Below are 21,021 nucleotides of genomic sequence, written 5' to 3' on the forward strand. Positions count from 1 at the left end.
TCATAACAACCTAAAGAATATAAGAAGGCTTTATAACTAAGGAGACAATGGAATTAATGTTGTATTTGTCTATGTTTTTCATGCATGTACGTGAAAACGCTGAGATAACCTGCTAGATGGAGATGGGATTGGCGACAGACGGTAACCGAACCAACCTTGCCCGACAACACAAGTCCAGCGATCAAGACTCGGAGATGCCGCAGATATAACCTAAACCAGAGATGATCGCCACATAAGAGGACGAAACTACAGCAGTTCCAGCCCAAAACACAGGCAGAAAAAGATAAGTTTAAAAGATTTATTTTCAAAATTTGATATTTGTGTAGTATCATGTAGTAATTTATTGATTGGGTTGATATAAGGAATGGATCGATATATCTTCGAGAGATGACTTATAAAGGTAGTTTCATCGCGAACGTATTAATAGTGCTGTTCAGATGAAGGTGTTAGATAATCCTCAAAAGCATATAAGAACTTCCATATGTAGGAAATATCGCATTCGCCAATGAAACATTATACTAACGTCTTGTCAGTCGATTTTCAAAGAGTTATGTCATAAACAAGCTGTTCAAATGTACTTGGAGTGAGTAATTAATGCATATCGAATCGTAGGTTACCAAGATCATCATTAACATCAACTTATTGCCAAACGTGAGTAAATATGGGTTATATTTATGTGTATATTTTGACAAATCAAGTTCATATTGTCAGAAATAGAAGTTGTCGATCCATAAAATTATAATTTTATTGGGACATGGAATTATTCGAATCGAGCGTTACATTGAGTAGATCAAATGAAATTCATGTATGCAGCGATGTAGGGATATGATGGAAATATGAGATAGGGAGTGCGAATAATAAATAATAGATATCCTTGAATATTTATTTGAGGAATTATAATAAATCGAAGGTCGTTTGAGGAAAATAGTCTCACGTATATGTAATTAACGAGTGTGTGTGTAACGCAGTGTAGGATTATGGTTTTATTTGATGCTTAAAGCGACGTAATCTCGAATAACCTATGAGGTATTGGCAAATTGAAGATGGGTTTACAGGATGTTAATAGAGTACGGTCATCGAAAATTAATCTCAATTAACCTACGACTCAGGCTATTATGGCAACCCCGAAGAAAATTTCCACATCCTATTTAATATTTGATTTAAGCTGAAACACTAGATTAGTGTCGGCAGGTATGATATTAGTGTCCTCGGAATTTTAGCTTATCGCTATTAGTGGATTAGGTACTGTCCTCTGATATGTGCCTTGACTTATTCCAAACATATAATTGAATTTATTAAGCGATGCGACATAGTATAACCCTGAATGCAAAGTTTTACAGGTTTCATAGGAATATTTTGATCACATCTAGTCATGAATAATGATATATATATGTGTGTGTGTGTGTGTATTTTTATATAAATATTAGCATAGGTAGCTATTACGAGCTACAATCATGAAACATTTCTTATTCTGCGTGTGTTTTCTGAATGATAAAGTTAGTTGAAGAGCCTAGACAGATAATTAATTACCGAAGGTAAAAACAAAAAACTATTCTCTGATTCTGAAGTTTGAAACGTTGTAAAATATCAATAACCAAAACTGGATGTATATCAGAACTCGACATTCTGCTGAAACTTAACAGTAGAATCTAATATTTCATGAGAATTTGACTTTATTCATAAGTTTCATTTTTATTTTACCCTTGTTATGTCATTTACACAATTTCAAGATAATTCAAAAATCAAATTAATTCCTAAATATCAATATGAAGAATTATACAATTGTAATTTTTTATATAAGAAAATAAGATGAAGAGAGATTGTAATTCATAATAGGTCAGGATGAATTCATCGAACAATTTTAATCCATGAAAAATTTTAAGAGAAGAATTATTTGATAGGATGAGACCATAGGCAATAATGAGATAGTTTTTTATTAATGATCACGGATTGTAGGCTACGATTAACGCTCGACTTCAAGATTCTTTTTGGATGAAATACCAATGTACATCAAGATATTTGCAAAACATTTAGCTCATCTGAAAATAAGATATAAATTTGAATAAATGTTAACAATTTAGAATTTAAGCGATTTTATATTTTATTTATAGATTATAAGGTTAACTTAAGATAATATCTTACCTGATGATGGTAATTAATTGAATTTAAAACCGAGTCTTCATGACTAAATATTCCAATCGATGTTCGCATGTAATGAAAGGTAGGGAGGGTAATCCGAGTCGGATTCACGAAAAGAATACTGATGTAACTTATTCCTTGAGATCTTATTCGAACATTGAATTTTCTTGATTGCCGAGGAGGACCGAGAAGTGAGATAGGCACTGTAGCACGGCTCAAGATAAATAGTCACCCATAAGCACGGTGCAAGGAAAATTTGTTACCCAGCCGTAGAGCTGGAAAGGAGAAAGACGCCGCGGGACTAAGCGTTAGATTCAGAAAAAAGTAGTCGCCCACTCGTTGCAAGAAAAGTTTTCCCTAGAACGGCTCATAATCAAGCATCTCTGTTATTTGGTAAATTTGTCACTAACCACTGGTAAATGTTTAGACAAAATCAAGGTAACTAAAGTTGTTCCCATACATAAAAGAGTAGTGAAGAAGATGCTGGTAACTATAGACCTGTCTGCCTCCCCTTCGTATTCTCCAAAATACTGGAAAGAATTATGTATGATAGACTGTTATCATTCTTAGACAAGCATAATATATTAACTGGTTGCCAAAATGACTTTCGTAAAAATAGATCTTCTACCACAGCATTCATTGACTTTATTGAACGGATATATGACACACTAGATGGGAAGGATGCAAGTTTAGGTATTTTCTTAGACTTAACAAAACCTTTTGATATAATTGGCCACAGATTGCTTTTAGAAAATGTATATATGTATGGAGTTCGAGGAATGGCAGTTTTCAAATCATTTTAGGGGATAGAAAACAGATTGCTGAAATATCATATACCAGTACTGATTTAAGCAAAAATGAAATTAAGAATGTGTGGTCCTGTGCCAGAAACATAGATCATGGTGTTCTTCAGGGGTCAGTTTTAGGACCATTATTATATTTATTATTTATCAACGATATAGTCCAAATTGTCGATAATATGTAAGGAGAGCAATTAACTTTGTTTGCAGATGATATTACTGTTTTAGTAGCTGATGAAAGTTCAGAAGTGTTAGAATTAAAGGCAGGCAATATATATAGTAATAAAATAAGCTGGCTTGAAGATAATACATTCATCTTAAGTAAACAGGAAAACTCTGATTAGATTTCGCCAAAGAATTAATCAAACATAGAATTTTTTGCCAATATCATTTGGAGAGACCACAGTAGAGTACTCATCATCAACAAAGTTTCATGGCTTGTGGATGGATGAATCATTAACCTGGGTAAAACATACAGATTTTATAGGGAAAAACTTAGCAGAATGTATTTCATTATATCTTTGAAAACTAGTTTTAATTTAGAGGCTTGTTGAATAATGTATTTTACATATGTCCTTCCCATACTAACTTATAGTTCAGTTATTATGAGTTTCCACTTGAAGTTTGAGCGCCGTCTTTTGGTGGAGGGTAAGAGAATGAATCAACAGACAATCACAGACAGCCGATCGCTCTGATAGAGCTCGTTAGACTCCAGTTTCGTTTAGCAGTGTTATCGATCTGTTGTTTATTGCAATCACGTGTTATCAGCTTTGGGTTGTATTGTGCTCAGTTTTTGGGCGGTCTTTGTGTGTCATTATGCTGGGTTGTTCGTTTATATAACGTAGCGTAAAGTTTATAAATTTACTGCTTAGTACTTTTTAATAGTACAGCGCGTTATATTGTACTGAATAGTCTATAACAAGGTACAACCGTGATTTAGTTTATACGTCTAAGGATGGAGCTCCCAAGAGAAGAAAGCCCTTCGGACGCGGTTCTGCACTAAGGAGCCAGGCCCGGGAAATTGTTTGCAATGTTAGTTAATATTTCGAAAAGGAGAAAGATCACGGCACGCCTCTCTTGTCTGTTGTGAAAACATTTCAGAGAACGGCTGATGCGAGCAAAATCAACAGGAGCACAGTTATAAGCATAGGGAAGGAGAAGTACTCTGCCAAGGACCAGACAGCCGGGCATTCCAAACTTGAAACTCCAGGGAAGAAGAGGAATAAGCCTAAACTGTTAACGGAATTATACTCTTATGAACAATTCAATAATTCGTCGGCTTATTTACGCCTATTTTCGTAGGAAAGAATATCCTACTTTTGAGAAATTGCGTCGTTTTCTTGAAAACAGTGAAATTTTCAGTGGGAGCAAATATTCTCTTAGAAGAGTAGTTAAAAATCTGAGTTTTAGGCACAAGAAATTTAACGGGCCAAGAGTGATGACGGAGAGAAGCGATATCTTGAGGTGGCGGTGCAGATTTCTGAGAGAGGTTATTGACGGGAATTTTGATACTATTGTATTTTTGGACAAAGCTTGGGTTAATGCTCTTATTCCCAGAGCAAAGGCTGGACAGATGATTCAGTAGAAGGCACTATGCCAGTACTTGTTGGGTAGGGGGTGGGCAGAGTCATAATGATTCACGCCGGTACTTCGCAAGGTTTTGTGCCAAATTGCTTGTATGAGTATCGATCTAAGAAAATCGGAGATAACCACGAGGAAATGAATAGTGGTACATTCCAGAAATTGTTTGAGAAAGCCTGCTGAGCAACTTGCTTGAAAAGAGCATTATAATCGTGGACAATGCCCCCTACCACTCCATCATTTTTGACAAAGCACCAACAATGGCAGCTAGAAAGAATTTGATTAAATGGTTGAATGAGCCCAATATTTAGGTTAGCAATGACATGAGGAAGGGGCTCTCATGCATCCTGTGAAACAAAATAAGCCCCAGTACCCAGTTTATGTGGTGGATCAAATAGCTAGGGGGCATGTGCATAAAGTAGTTTGCATTCCACCATACCATTGCCATGTAAATGCCATACAACTGATTTGGGCCCAAGTCAAGGATTATGTAGCTGAGAATAACCGACTATTCACACTTTTGGAATTTGAAAGACTTATTTTCGAAGCTGTAGGCCGTATAAGTGCGAATGACTAGGGCAACGTTTGAGACACACGAAATTCGAGATGATCAAAGCTTTGGAGAGAGAAAGTCTCACAGACGATTTTGTTGAAGACTTTATTATCTTTTTAGGGTCAGGCGAGAGTGAAACCCCAACAGACGATGACCATGCTGATAGTGACTCAGAAATGAGTGGTGTGTTCCCTTTGTAGGATTAATTCCTTCCTGAGGAGAAACTGAATCTAACAGCAACGCGAGCTCTTCTACATGATGAGTAGAAACTTAATTTAATTTTCTCACTTTTATCCGTTCGAACATTGACATATTTTTTATCTTTTAGCCTTATCCTAAATGTGTTGTGTATTATTGTTTATCTTATGTGAATTATGTATGTTGCTACAAAGAATGATTGTTTATAGACTTATATTCCAGTATATAGATTTCCGTTCGTGTTGTGTAGGCCTATCGTAAATCAGCTGTTTGTATTCGTAGCAATTTTGCACCACCGTCTGACTTCCGGTTAACTGTCAAGTCGAAATTCATAAAAACGGAACTATATGGAATTATTTACTGGGGGAATTCACAGTATAGAGTAGTCATCTTTAAGTTACAAAATAAAATAATTAGAGGAATGGCCGGTGTTGGGAGGAGGACAAGCTGCAAGAAATATTTAAAACTATTCTATTTTACCATTGCCTAGCCTTTATATCTTCCAAACATTTGTATTATGAAAGAGAATGTAAACAGTTTCACCATAAACTGAGATGTACATAGGTGCAATACTATAAATAGACACAGTCTGCACATAGAAATACACAAAACTAAGCTTTTTGAATCAAGTTTGAGTTATGAAAGCGTGCATTTGTTTCATACATTGCCAGATTTCATTAAGCGTATAAAACCATGTTCAAAATTTAAGAAACAATTATTCAGATTTGTTTCTAACCATTGTTTTTATTCTATTGAAGAATATTTAGCTCGTGAAAATTACATTACCTTTCTCCCATTGTCTGTGCTTCTTTATAGTAATGATCGAAAATATATTTTCAATGCACTCCTGTGCGATCCTCCTTGTTAACAAGTATATGTATGTATATTAATGTTTTATCCTCTGTTACTGTAAACATGATTACTGACGTGTCCCACATCACTGTATGATCAGTTGGATGAAATACAATACAATACAATACAATACAATACAATACAATACAATAAAAACTGTCAGTTAATTTGCCTCTAATTTCATGTGTGCTTTCCGACAAAAACTGTTTTCAAATGTTGCTGATTTTTGGCATACAACTTTCCTCCACGCATAATTGGAAACATCATTTTAGAATTAGGTATCATAGCTACCGTACTTCTTCATTTCTGTGTGAAGATTTCCCGTGCTATAATCATTATCATAAGATGACGACAGTACATCCCTACACTCAGTATGAGGAAACTTGATACATGCTCGGCCCATGACATACTGGTCTGCATTTTCCTGTATTACATCATATTCATAATCATTCTAATTATGATCACTTAACTCACACTGATGATAATAGCATCAAAATTGCACTTTGTCACTTCGTTGTGAGTGAACAGAAAGTTTGCAACATCAGATTCACAATTACTGTTATCAGAAGTACAAAGCAATGGATTTACCATTGCACTTCTTATGGCACTGAGAAATGTTGTTGTAACTGGGGTTGTATTGTTAGGTCGTTTTATCTAGTGATCGAAAGTATGTTTTCAATGCATTCCTGTGTCATCTTCCTTGTTAACAAGTAATGGAAAGCATAATCATTGTGTAATTCTGACCTCAACAATTTTAGAGCAGGAATACCACAAGAAACTATAAAGCGGTCCGAGCGCACTAGATAGCCTTTAATTTAAATGTCCTGGTCCTTTGGTACGCAAAATTTCATCTAAATCTATCCTTATGTTCTTGAAAACCCAGGGAGTACACCTAAGGTTAAATGCAAGTTTAGTCATAACAATGTGTTAAAGAAAGTACGTTCACGTAAATAGGAAAAAAATACAAGTAAACATTAACAGCTCTTTGTTTTTGTAATCTATCAAATGACATGCGACAACTTTGTCTTTTAGAAATAAAACCCCCTACATAGCCCACATAACTCCTCTTCCTGCATTTTACAAAATCGTGATATATAACAAGCACTAAACTCCTGAATTACCTATGTGACACTTCTAACATACACAGCTGACTGCTGCAGGAAGTGTAGTTAAATCCTCGAACCGATAGATGGCACGCGGAAGCAGTGTCGCCAGTTTCTCGCAGGAGTTGGCACTATTATCATGTCCTAAGCTTTTTACTCCTCTCTAAAGAACCAGAGAAACAAGGTAATGCCATTTGGTCCTTGTTTCAATGACGGTGAAATCCTGACATTCACCTCACCGCGGTAGAGAGGGGGCAACGATTGCATATAAAAATATATTTTTATATTTTTATATGCAGACGGCTAACGAATGAAGGAACCGATTATCTTCCGGTATAAGGAGATCCCCTATACCAAGTGCCAACAGTCTCTTTGAGAGTGGATGAGCGGGTATGGGTAAAGGCACTCTATTGTCCTGTGGACAAAAATTGTTCCCAAAGGCGGAGGAACCTGTTTGGTCAACGGCATTAGGATGCAGAAGGCAACGGGAAATCACTGCATTAAGATCCTGGGAGATATTCCAACAAATTCACATGACAATGCTGCACCGTCAATTTCAGAGCTGGACGTGTGGTTCGTCTACCTACGATTGGACGTCTTAAGTAGAAGAGGAAGAGAAGAAGCTATTTACTTCAACTTCCCAGCTACAGAGGCAAGCGTATTATCCGCACACTTTATCGTGGAGCATTTGTGTACGGGGCTGAGGAGTAAGGAGGGAGCTGTCCCGGTATCGATAGTGCTGCCCGGTGCTGCCAACTGAATGAAAATGAAATCTGAATTGAATCGAGAAAATGATCGATCGATATGATATTTCTAAACCGTTATCATCTTAAGCCAACAACTATGTCACATACACATTATATAACATTATAAAACATTTCTCGATGCGAATCTTGTTCCAAGCATGAATTCTATACTTTGGCATTGTTGTGTAAACAACAACAGTACTAGTACGTAAAGTGTACGCCAGATGTCGCACAACGATGCTTAAGCGATTCATAGTTTGTGTTTCAAAGGTTGCCAGTACGAATCTCGAAGATCGCCGAGGTCGACCGATTCAGCACTAGAGTGTAAACAAGACCAAATACAGTAGAGACAATACACGACACTTACGGATTTCGCCTTGCTAAAATGGGAGACAATTCGACGGTGGCGCTCCTAGTGACTTGACCTGAACAAATCGCGCTAAATTCAAATATCAATGGAAATGTATATACGGAATTGGATAAATAAATTACGTCTAGAAAGACAGTGGTATTGAGATATTAACTTCGAAGTTGCTAAAGCAATTCTGGATAAATGAATGAAGAATTATTTAAAAGGTTATTATTCAAAGACTGAAATTAGACATATAAACAAGGTGTGAAATGGACTGCTGTGAAACGGTTTGATCTTTCATTTATGCACTACTTTTTTAGCTTTAGCATACCTGCCTGAAATCTGACGGTTGGATTTGTCTTTTTTCCTCATTTAAAAACAATGTATCATCACATTAAGACATTTGTCAATAAAAATATCGGCACATTCCTTACACATATGATGCAATGAATTAGGATTTAATAGCTGGACAATTTTCCTCTTAACATGAAGCCTACTAACAGAAAGAAAATCTATAAAATCCCGGCTTTAATCTGAGAAGAGGGATAAAAGAAAGAAAAGTTTGAAAATGTTGTCGATAGTGATGCTTTGAGGAATATTTACGTACAATTAGAGTAAAAATGTAACATACCCTTGGCTGTATAGTCGAGGATTTTTAAAGTCGCTGGCCTGGAAATGATCTGAACACATCTTATAATTCTTATACAAGCGTAACGTCCCTTCTTTCTTGTACACTTAATCCAAATCGCTTCTGTGACATTTCAAAACCCACAGATCACACCTACAACAACACATCGGTATTGAAGGTTAACTGCTGCACTATACAATAAAATATGCGTATTATATTTTAAGCCCGTTAAAACATGGGTCGAGCAGGTCAGAAGGTTATGAAGTACTATAAAAATCTCTGCCACTGGAAGAATATATATGCAAACACAATATTACTTACATGTTCTTGTCACGAGGGAACCTGAAGAACGAGCGCGCATATTTCTCTACTTCGTAATTACTGCAGCCAAACACAGCACATACCTTTCCCCTCATGTTGAGAGGAGATATCAAGGAATGACACACGCTACTATTTAATTATGTCAACTCACTGAAAACGCATAAATAACACCAAAAACTTCAAACAAAAATACACGTGCTCTTATGACAGAATCAGTACCATTCAGGTCTATCCGCTAGAGCGAGCTCCAATAGCTGTCCCTCGATATCTCGCTCAGTGTCGTGTATTGTCTCTACTGTATTTGACAAGACCGGCTCCAATCCTCAGACCGTAATATTAAAAGAACATGGCGGCCGAAGTAGCCGGATTGCTGGTATTGGCTAACACGTAAATATCACGTACATATTACATAAACGGCGGTAATTTAACATGATAAATGTAACATCGTAGGGAAATACACTTTTACACTTATGAAAACGCTTCGCCAACAAGTACGCACCACATATAATCAAGTAGAATCACATGTGTGTTACTAGAAAAGAGACCAACAAAATGATTATTTGGAATTTTCAATTCGTTAAATAACGTTTTCTCTTAGATTTCACTTCGCTGGATAGATCAAAATACATGAAAAACTTTTAAAATGATATTTCTAATATCATTTTGAATATTTCAAAATAAATTAAGGTTTTGCACCTCGATTTATTCGCTCTTATGAGAACTGTGCAAAAATTTGTTACCTTAGTTTTGAAGCGGTGGACAATTTCTTGAATTCGGCACGCTATGAATGGGCAGTACACCCGAAATAATAATGCTATTGGCTTTACGTCCCACTAACTAAATTTTTTACGGTTTTCGGAGACGTCGAAGTGTCGAAATTTAGTCCTGCAGTAGTTCTTTTACGTGCCAGTAAATCTACCGACACAAGGCTGACGTATTTGAGCACCTTTAAATACCACCGGACTGAGACAGGATCGAATCTGCCAACTTGGGGTCAGAAGGCCAGCGCCTTAACCGCCTGAGTCACTCAGCCCAAGTACACCCGAAAGAAAGGATTATGTTAGCCCAATGAACGGCCTGGTAATGTTAACATAATGTTGACATATGGCATTGCAGCACTTCACACAATGAAGGTAACCTTAGTAATGAAACGTTCAGACACTAAAGATATAATAGGTTTTTACCCATTAAAATTGATATTTAACCACATGGGCGAGCTTCAGTTCGGCGCTGTCTGCTTGATAACAGATAACCACAGCATGAATCTGAAGGTGTTGGTAGTGTAAAACCCTTCGTTACAAACCTAGGTAATCCCTCAAGTCACTATATATTCTGTGTAACAGTATACAGATTGCTCCATCTGTCACACTTATAAGTTTTGTATAAGTTTTGTTATACTCCAAGATCCAGCCAAACATTTCCGCGGGCAAAGCGCAGATTATTGTAAAATACACTTCCATCTAAATCACTCGACATTTTTAAGCACATAGACACTGACGGAATAACACCACATCAGTCATATTTTATCTAAATGAACATTTTTCGGGGAACACGAATAGTTTGGAAGTAGAGAACTGGCTTCCCTATCCTCAGACTTATACTCAGAAGGATGGATGCACCGTACAGTTTTCTCATGGACTTCAAAATAATCACGATGTATATTCCTAATCCATTTCTCTCTTAATGTTCTATTCCGTAGGAAACTTAAGAATAGTTGTATGAGAGGCATTGCCATAGTTAGACAAAAACCTGGTCCACCTAGTGCACTCATGTTCTTTAATGGGTGAAAGCACGATCAGAACAGGCACATTTTCACATTACTGTGTATAATTACAGATCCTATGTATCCACTGACTTATATAAATACACTCGCACTCTTATATTCTACAAAGAAGCTAACATTTATGGTCAACTATCATAAAATTACACCGACTACATACGATAACAACAAATCAAAACAAACTCAACATTTCCAACAATTCCGGCTACTCGATTCGCCATCTTTGAACGATCGAGAGTAGCATTAAGATCTGAGGATTGGAGTCGGTCTTGGTGTAAATGCACCAAGATAAAGTGTGCGGATAATATGTCTGATGTTGCCAATTCTCAGCCCTCTGATCTTTTACTACAGTCTAGCGTTGTGGCCAGAGTAATCCGTCTAGGGGTGTATAGAGAATAATACAGTATTTTCTAGTTCCATCATTTTGCATCTTGTAAATTATACTATGGAATTTCAGAATTGGCTAGTCCATGGAGTAGACAACTCTTGTATAGTGTGTTATCGTGTTCTCTGTGATAAGGCCGTAATAGGACTATAGGTCTTCGGTTCAGAGTGACCACAGTATTGCTGCATGGCTTTCGTAAGTCTTACTATGAGTAAGACGGATATAGCAATACAGGAAAATGACATCTACATAAACGATTATAAACAAACATTTAATTTTTGTTGTTGCTCATGACGAAATTCGTCAAATGAGACAAATACTTCGACATAAATAGAGGTGCTGTGTAATGGACGTCTTTTCCCGTGTACTGATGTATTGTCAATAAAATGCATGCATTCCTGAATTCACACAAGTCCATTGCTGCGAAAGCGAAAAGCATTGTCCAGAGTGAGTGTCTTTTCTTCGAGATACATTTCGAAACCGGTTAATGTTAATATAATGTGGATTTGTTTTACTGATAACTCGCACCGGTGAAAGGTTAATTCACGACAGGTTAACTTCATAAACAAATCAATTTAAGTTTTTATGTCTTTCTTTGAATAAAGGCTACCTTTCTAATGTTATTTTTTTTTTCTTGCAGATGGCTGTCTGTGTGAACATAGTAATTATCTTAATTATAAATTTGGTGGGAGGTTAGGTGCTCCTTCACCGTACTTCTTGTGTCCAGTGACTTCAGCACGCTTGTACTCAAAGTTTTTCAAAGTGTATTGCAATGACAGTGAAGAAAAACTTAAAGTTTGTGAATTCAATAGAAAATGTTCATTTTACTCTCTTCAGATTTCCCCCATTTCAAGTACTTTTTCTGGTTCTAGTTTAGTTGTAGTAAGAGAATTCCATGTAGGGTCACGGCTACATGGTGAGCCACTAAAACCTTCTTCGAAAGTTGAAAAGACTGTTCAAGCTCTGAAAGAAGATTTGAAAGAAAGTGATAAACCCCCACCCCCTGTGGATAAAGTTGTCCCTGTAAAAAAACCATTGAAACAGAAAATTATCGATGAAATACTACATTATTATCATGGCTTCAGACTCTTGTTTATAGACATCAATATTTCAAGAAAGCTGGTTTGGCGAGTGTTGAAAGGAAAATCCCTAACTAGAAGAGAACACAGATTGGTAATGTATCTTGGGCATTCTTTTTCTTTTTACTGTGTTTAAATTAACACGTTTAGTGACATCCTTATAGGCCCAACTAATATTCACCAATAGTTCTTGGTAGCCATTCATTAAATGTGAGATTTTAATTTATTGGTGAGTTTCGAGTTTAACTTCCGTTTAGTGACAGTATTAGGAAGAGAAGATTGATTAGGAATATTACAATACTGCCAACCATTTCAAGGCACTTCTCCTGTCGTTATTTGATCAAGTCTGATTTTGGTTGAGCATAGTATCTGTCGAGTAGGAGTCTTGATTTATTTTTTATTGTTTCCATTGCCTTATCCTAAGGAGTTCTCTTTCCTGTCCTGTAGATGGGAGCTGCAGTCTGGTTTTCAGTAATGTCTCTAAAGTTAGTTTGTATTTCAGTCTTGAGAGTGACTTTTTGTAGATCCCAAGCATTCCTCCAAGGAATCTAGCCTTAACATTTTCAATAGCCTGTAGGTTGGGTACTGGTATTGTTAGATGCTCCCAGATAAGTTCCAGCCTATATGTTACCATTGGGAGGACTGTAGGATAAAATAAAATCATGGCTGTGCTTAAAGTCAGTCTTATGGGTTACCTGGATGGCTGCCTACGATCACTCTCCTACATGGCTTCGGAAAGAGGTATCGTAGCTGAGGGTTGAAGTGTTATGATGCTCAAATATTGGAATGAATTCGCAATTTGGAGGCCCTCGCCTGCCACATTATATTCTGTCATTCACAGTGGTTATTTCCCCTTTTCAGAATAACATCTGAATTCTGTTGTTTTTATTAATTTGCAAGGCTGTTGTTGATGTCATAATTCTCATATTTGTCCATTGCATTTTGTAGCTCTTCCCTGTTGCTTAATCTCATGACAATATCATCTGCATATAAATACATTATAACTGCAGTGTTGTGGATGATCTCTGTGATATCTCATTGCCCTGTTAAACAGGCAGGGGCTTTGGGGGTTACCTAGAATGATGCCATTACTGTGAGTTATGGTGTCTGATGATGTCTTGCTGTTTTGAACTATAACTTGATTGTTGGCAAAAACATTATTGATAGCCATATGCAGCAAGTTGTCTCATTCGGTCATGTCCATCAATTTGGCAAAGAGTATTTTCCTATTCAAGAGATTCAAACCCCTTCCTATAATCAACAAAGACTGCATATTATCTGCGCACTTTTTAGCGATAGATTTACATCCTAGTGCTAAATCAGTCGACTTAAGTTATCTTCGAGATTCGTATTGGCAACCTTTGAAACACAAACTAAGAATCGCTAATCATCGCTGTGCGACATCTGGCGTACACTTTAAGTACTCGTACTGTTGTTGTTTACACAGCAAAGCCAAACTATAGAATTCATGCTAGGAACACGTTTCACAACAGCAAATGTTATATAGTATTATATATTGTGTGTGTGACACAGTTGTTTGCTTAAAATAATAAAAGTTTAGAAAATTCATATCGATCGATCATATTATCGATTCAATTCAGATTTCATTTCCATTCAGTTGGTAGTATTACCGGAACTGGCAGTACTCCCTTCTTACTTCTCCAACGAGTACAAAAATCTATTACTAAAAGGTGCGCATACTATAGAATTTCCCTTTTGGATATCTTATTATGTCTTGTAAATTGTTGAGGAGAGTCTTGACTATGTGTAGGGTTCTTCTTCTGTTAATGAAACCAAACTGCTCTTCAAGGATCATTTCTCCAGCTTCTGCAATAAGTCTTTTCTCGAGGATCTTGGTATAAACCTTATAACTGGTGTTTTCCACAACAATGCCTCTGTATGAATCTGGGTCACCTCAGTCCACCTTTGTACATCATCTTTATGTTCGATTGTAAGCATACAAGAAGCTGATCAAGCAGAAGAAAGCACAGAATTACTGGTACTTCAAAGATCAGGCTCAGAAGCAAGCTCAAGATGTGCTGAAAGATCCATTCATTGTACGTAAGAAACAAAAAAGCGTTCTGTACTCCAGAATTTTCAATAAATTTCTAGGAGAAACACTTCTTGGAGATTCAAATCATACAAAGCCTCATAATGAGTGATATGAATAAACCTGAGATATATCTCTTCTTTCATACATATATATCGCCTATTTCAAATGTAAGCTAGATGAATACAAACTCTTTGTCTCAGCAGTAACCTTTGCCCCCTTCCACGATACATCTTCCTAGTGGATTCTCTTGGAGATACACATGAATTTTGTAGGTCCTAAAGAAAATGCGGATTATCACAGCATTCTGGAGTCAGTACGCCATAAAAGCAGTAGAGCTCTGACAAACAATGAAAAATATATGTTTTTGGTGCAATTTAGGTGACCCTGGGTCTCAAAGTGATATGTTGCTGAAGATATAAGTTTCGATCAGAATGCTTTGGCAGGTAGTTTTAGCAATTAGGTCATGAACAGGAACTGAAACAACTGCACAAGCATTATTGAGATTTCCAGATCATCTTTCCACAAGATGAGGTCATTCTTTTGTGATGATAATCTAAACTTTAAGCTCAGTGAGAAGCTGCTGAGATGTTGCGTCTGGTCAACACCTGCTTTATGGAGTAGAAATCTGGACTGTCAAGGCTTCCTCTATGAACAGATTAGAAGCCTTTGAAATGTGGTACATAGGAGAGAATGCTCAGAACGGGCTTCTACACCTGATATTACAAGGCAGGTTAGAAGGCAAGCAAGGAGCTGGCAGACCACCGACGAGAACAAGAAGAAACAAGCATTAGAATATGTAAAGATCAAGCGGTAAGAAAGTTACGTATTTTATAATGCTATAGGAGCAGTTGATTGCACTCCCCATGTGGGTGGGGTGATATAATACATCCATGGTATCTCCTGCCTGTTGTAAGAGGAGACTAAATGGGTGCCTCAACAAACAGCCCGTAACTTGGGAGCGAGGGTGGGTGACAAAGAGGCCCTAGTTGATTCTGGTACCGTTGCGACTTATTAGTGCCAGGCTCCTTAATTTCATCTATCCTGTCCTACCTCCCTTCGTCAATTCTTGTTCCTTTCTGACTGAAGGTGTTAGGTTTGTGAGGCATAGGGACTCTTCATTTTCACACTCTTTGGGGCTCTTGCTTTTTTTTTTCAATGCCTTCATTTTGGTGGTGGTGGTGCTGATTATTATTTTAAGTAGGAATACAACTCAGCAAACATCCTCTCTTTAATCAGAAGAAAGAAAGGAAGAGGTCCAACCCTTAGAAGAATGAAGGTTTCGGTGAAAGAACGTGAAAATTAAAAGGACTTTCAAAACTAATTTGTCGGGTCAGAGAAGAACAACCAAGGGAGGTCGGATAGCAATAATATGAAAATGACAAACATGGCACAAGGAATTGGAAGTAATCCTACACTCGGTTAAGGACCTCATGATCACCAACCTCAAGTAGGGAGACCTTGGGTTCCCCTATAAACGCCTATCACTTACATATATTTTAATATGTTGCCATGTAGGCTGCCTGTGCTTCAATTTTGACATTCTGTTTTACTTGGGCAGTTTCCTGCTTGCAACATGCAACTATTTTTTTCCACCCCAAGGCTTTCAACAGTGGTGGCGACACTGTGGTCTAGGGCTAGCAAGTCTACCGCTTACCTGGAGACTCTTGTTCTAATACTGGTCAGTCAGGGATTTTTACCAGAATATAAGGGCTAGTTCGATGTCCACTCAGAACAACTGAGGATCAATCTAAATGTGAGATAGTGCCTCGGTCTAGTAAAACCAAGAATAACAGCTGAACATGCATCTCGTAACCTGAACGTTTAGAGCTGAACAGCGGTTGCTTGGTAGGACAAGATCCAACAGGGTTATAGCACCATGGAGTTTGTTTTTGATTCGTTTCTATAACTTAGTCACACTTTGTTATTTGCAATGATATCTTTCTAGGCACATGATTTTTGTACTTTTTTGAGGTTTATGCTAATGTTAACTCAGTATTTGAAAGATCATGGCATTTGACGCATATACGACTCATTGCACCGGTTTTCCTGCAGCGCATTTTGGGAAGTTGAGACTGTAAAAATCACTTCACTGTAATTTTGTGTATGGTAATCTTGATCAAATGAGCCGGAATATCTGCAATTTCTTCCTCCATCACCATTGTTCTCAAGTAAACTAAATCAGGAGAACTGTAAACGACCGAGCCACATTACGAGATACGTAAAATGCTTGCTCTGTTAGGCGGTATTTGTTTATATGTCTGTGGTGTCAGCTGACGGATACCAAGGCCAGTGTGAGAGATGCATCACAAGTGGAAGAAGATCCATTTTATTACAGTAAACAAACTTTATTCATCTACCTACATGGTGAGCTCTATGTCGCAAGTGACTTCAGTCCCAATCCTCATCTCATTTTTATCCATGTCACTCAATGGCTCTTCCAGTTCAACAAAATAAAGAAAATGAGACAAAACTTATAGAACAGGAAGAAGTGAAGGCTACCATTCTGGCCACAAAGGACAAAAATGCAGCAGGGACTTTCCTGTTCAATACCTGCTTCACAACAAGAAAAATTTTGGATAGTGCTTTTTTTTTTAAATAGATAAATATTTCAAACCGTGGAAATTTCCATTTAATCCCCAGGGGTTTATTACATGCAAGACATTATATGGCGATCTCAGGGTCTGAGCTGATGGACATTAATTCCGTTGACTTGAACCAGGCTCCTCTCATTTACAAAGGGCAGTAGGAAACTTTTGCAATATGCAAAAACGGTTGGCTGGACACCCCTGTGGTGGTAAGGGATGAAAAGAGGGGTGAAAACTGGTCTAGAAGACAGCAAGGCGCGACCTTCACACTAGTTGTTACCAAGCCGTGGGATTGAAAGCAAGTTAAGATGTCTGTGTGGTCTAAAGGTGAATATCACGCAATTATCCGCTACAATTTTGCTCGAGGATTAACTGTTGACCAGTGCCTGGAGGAAATGACTCTTGTACTGGGGAAAGACTGTCCACATCGGACAACAATTTTACGTTGCTACGAAGAGTTCCAGAGGGGAAATTTTGGGGTTGAAGATGATCCTCGTTCTGGGCGACCATCTGAATAAGTGACTGAGGAAAACATTGAAGCTGTGGGGAAAATATTGCAGCAAGAGAGGCGGTTGACATATTGGCAGGTAGAAGAGATCCTCCACATCCCTGCACCAGCTATTCATTCAATTCTACACGACCATCTCCATGTTAGAAAGGTTTGTTCCCTTTGGGTGCCCCATTCACTTTCAGAGGAACAAAGGGCACATAGAGTGAAATGGTGCCGAAAAATGCTAAAATAGTTTGAAAATGGGACTTCGCATAACGTCAGTAGCGTCGTTACAGGTGACAAAACGTGGCTTTATTATTACGATGTCCCAACAAAATCCCAGAACAAGGTGTGGCTGTTTGAAGATGAGGATACTCCTGTGACTGTGCGAAAGTCAAGGTCAGTGAAGAAAAGGATGATTGCAGTATTCTTCACTAAACGGGGCAACCTGACTCGGTTTGTGCTAGAAACACAAAGGACAGTTACTGCGAGGACTTGTCTGCCTCAGGTCATCCAGGCTCTCAAGCAGCTCCTTCCAAGGTCACGGCTCAACACTTGACTCTTGGATCATGACAATGCTCCAGCACATCGTACTAATGTAACAATGGATTTTCTTGCCAGATCAGGGTTGACTGTGCTTGATTGCCCTCCATACAGTTCTGATCTTGCCCCATGTGACTTCGCACTCTTCCCAGAAGTGAAGATGAAGCTGAAAGGGCGGCGTTTTGCATCGGACGAGGAGCTTCTGGCAGCATGAGATCAAGAGTGTGAAAATGTGACCGAAGAAAAGTGGCAGAGTTAGTTCAGTGACTGGTTTCGACATATGGAGAAGTGTATTGAGTGGGGCGGAAATTGTTTTGAAAAAGTCTGAAGCGCTCACTCACATTGCAAAACTTTCCTAGTGCCCTTTATAGCTTTCCCAGTGATTGGTCAATTCCTTTTCCAACGTGGGCAGTTACTTAAATTAGGCAGTCTAGAATTAATTATTCTTCTTTTAGGCCTGCTACTTTTCCCACACCTGTGGGATCGCAGGTCCAAACTGTGTCGCACATGTGGATATAGCCCTGTTTTACGACCGGAAGCCCTTTCTGATGCCAACCCTATAGGAATGGATTTAATCACTATTGTGCGTTTTTATGGTGGTTGATATTGTAGTGTGCTGTCTGAATATGAAAAGGAAATTTTGGGACAAACACAAACATCCACTCCCCGAACTAGAAAAATTAATCAGCCATGATTAAAATCCTTGACCAGCCTAGGAATGGAACCCGGGACCGCTTGAACCAAAGGGCTCAAGGCTGAGCATTCAGCCAGAGAGTTGGATGCAGTTTAGAATTCATTGTCTACTTTTTATGACTCTGTATTCTTTACACCTAGTATCATTCTTCAACTTTTACGTTTTATGTAAACCCATTGTTTTGTTACTTGAGAAAAGCAACCTGTATCACCACCACCCTTACGCTGAGCCTGTTATTGGTTTCTGTAGCAATTCTCATTGCGGATAAGGTTTATCGAATGTCAGAATATGTATAATTTAAACTTCTCTTTGACATTTAACAATTTTTCAATAAATCGATTTCTTTCTGTCACATTGAAGTTCACCACCAGCTCTAGATTCTTAAAATAGATGAGGTTTGCTTCCTAACCAGTGAATGTGGGATCTTTGAAATGAAGAAACCTTTGTGGAGTGTATTAGCAACTCTTAGAAAGGGGGAAATTCTCTGACATTTCAAACATTGGAATTTATTGACCAGGAATAAAATGATTGATATAAAATCATGCTCGGGAAAGTAAAGGGGATGGGAAATGAACTCCTGTGTCCTAAAGCAGTGGATGAGCAAGGGAATAAGAGGGATCACAACAACTATTGAGATATCTCTTTGATCGGTATCCTATAACAGGCAAGGAGTTTACGTGTATTTTAAAAGAGAAGGCGGAGTCAGGGGTGGAGAATGTGTCGAACACAACTAGTGCAGTTTCAGACCACAGACAGAGCTCTAAGGACCAGATCTTCAGTATACTTACTTAGTCGAATCTCTGTTACCTTGTGTAGAGGTTCGGCAAAGAGCACTCCAAGACTTCCTGTCCACCATTCGGGTATAGACATTTTCCTAGTTTTTGGCATCTATTTAATCCTTTTGTTTTTCTCTTTGCTTATTTTGACTTTTAATTTCAGATTGTTTAGTATTAGCCAATCAACCCTATACTGCCAGCCACGTTTTGAGCAGACTAAACCGGAAGACAGGTATAAGCCAGGGGAAGATGCGGGTGAGAGGGGCTGCGCCTACGATGTTGTCACATAGTACGAGAGGGGCAGTGGGGTGCGCGTTTCATGCTCGTTGTCAACATGAGTTACGGCAATGCTGTCGCCAATGTGGAACTGCCATACTTACTCAGTAGATGTCTTTATCACGTGTGTGCAGTTACTATCATAGTCCATTAAAAACAGCAGTGAGCAAATTTTATCAATGTGATTCGCTATCAAAAAACAGTGTACCGGTATGTGCGTATTGTTTGCTAATTATTCATTCTTCGAGCCTCTTGTATGTTCGTTTATTCTTACTCTTTCTCATTACTGAATATTATTGTGTGTACATAGACCTTCGCACAATGGATTTGAACAAAAACTCACCAAACAGTTATCAGTTGAAAAAGAAATGCAAGATTTTTATGTCAGGCGAGAAAGAAATGATTCTGTCTGTTTATAGGCTCCGTGCGCTGATGGGAGAAATGCACCGCTGCGTTGCGAGTGGCGAACATTGTAAGTTAATGCGTTTTACCGCGTACATATCTGCTGTCTTCTCACCGCGTGCTGCCATGGCAGACTAAATAATAACAGTGGGATTTCAGAGTGTTTTATGCAACAACAATTGGCCAAATTATTCCAAACTTTCAGAAAGTGGTCATGTAATAATTTACAAGAAAAACATTTTGCAGGAAATAGCAACAGAGCAATAACTGCAAATATAATCAGAAAGAAACACTGGTTCACTAGATATCGATGGCTTACTTCTAAAACCTCGTATGTCCCAATGCTCTTCCTATTCATTATATTCCTTAAGACTGGTCATGCCTCCCAGCCACATGTGGATATGCAGCCCCTCAGAACAATGTTCGTTATGTTCATTTTCCTATGGTTATGAGTAAAGGAAAATGGACCTTAAATACAATAAACTGTAGGTGTGCGTAAATTCGCTTGCAAACATCTCTACTATACGGTACCGTACCTCGCATCTCAAATGTAGGGAAAGTGAACTACAACAGGGGGAAAAGAGTAGAGGAACTTTTTCTGATAAAAAAGCTCAAACTTGATGTTGGACATATTGAAATTCCTGATATTGAAACCGCTTATACACACTCAAAAATTATGCATGAG

The 21,021-nt window shown here is 38.0% G+C and overlaps 1 protein-coding gene across 1 annotated transcript in view; it reads left to right on the top strand.

Moving 5' to 3' along the window:
• Positions 1-11,558: 11,558 nt before the first annotated feature.
• LOC136858403 (mitochondrial proton/calcium exchanger protein) overlaps positions 11,559-21,021 on the top strand; it is a 248,121-nt gene continuing 238,658 nt past the window's right edge. Inside the window, exons 1-2 of the mRNA XM_067137923.2 lie at positions 11,559-11,885; positions 12,079-12,611. Coding sequence (XP_066994024.2) covers positions 11,825-11,885; positions 12,079-12,611 — 594 coding nt within the window. The 5' untranslated portion in view covers positions 11,559-11,824. The remainder of the gene's footprint in view (positions 11,886-12,078; positions 12,612-21,021) is intronic.

The sequence above is a fragment of the Anabrus simplex genome, chromosome 1 (assembly GCF_040414725.1).
Source record: "Anabrus simplex isolate iqAnaSimp1 chromosome 1, ASM4041472v1, whole genome shotgun sequence".
Lineage (NCBI taxonomy): Eukaryota > Metazoa > Arthropoda > Insecta > Orthoptera > Tettigoniidae > Anabrus > Anabrus simplex.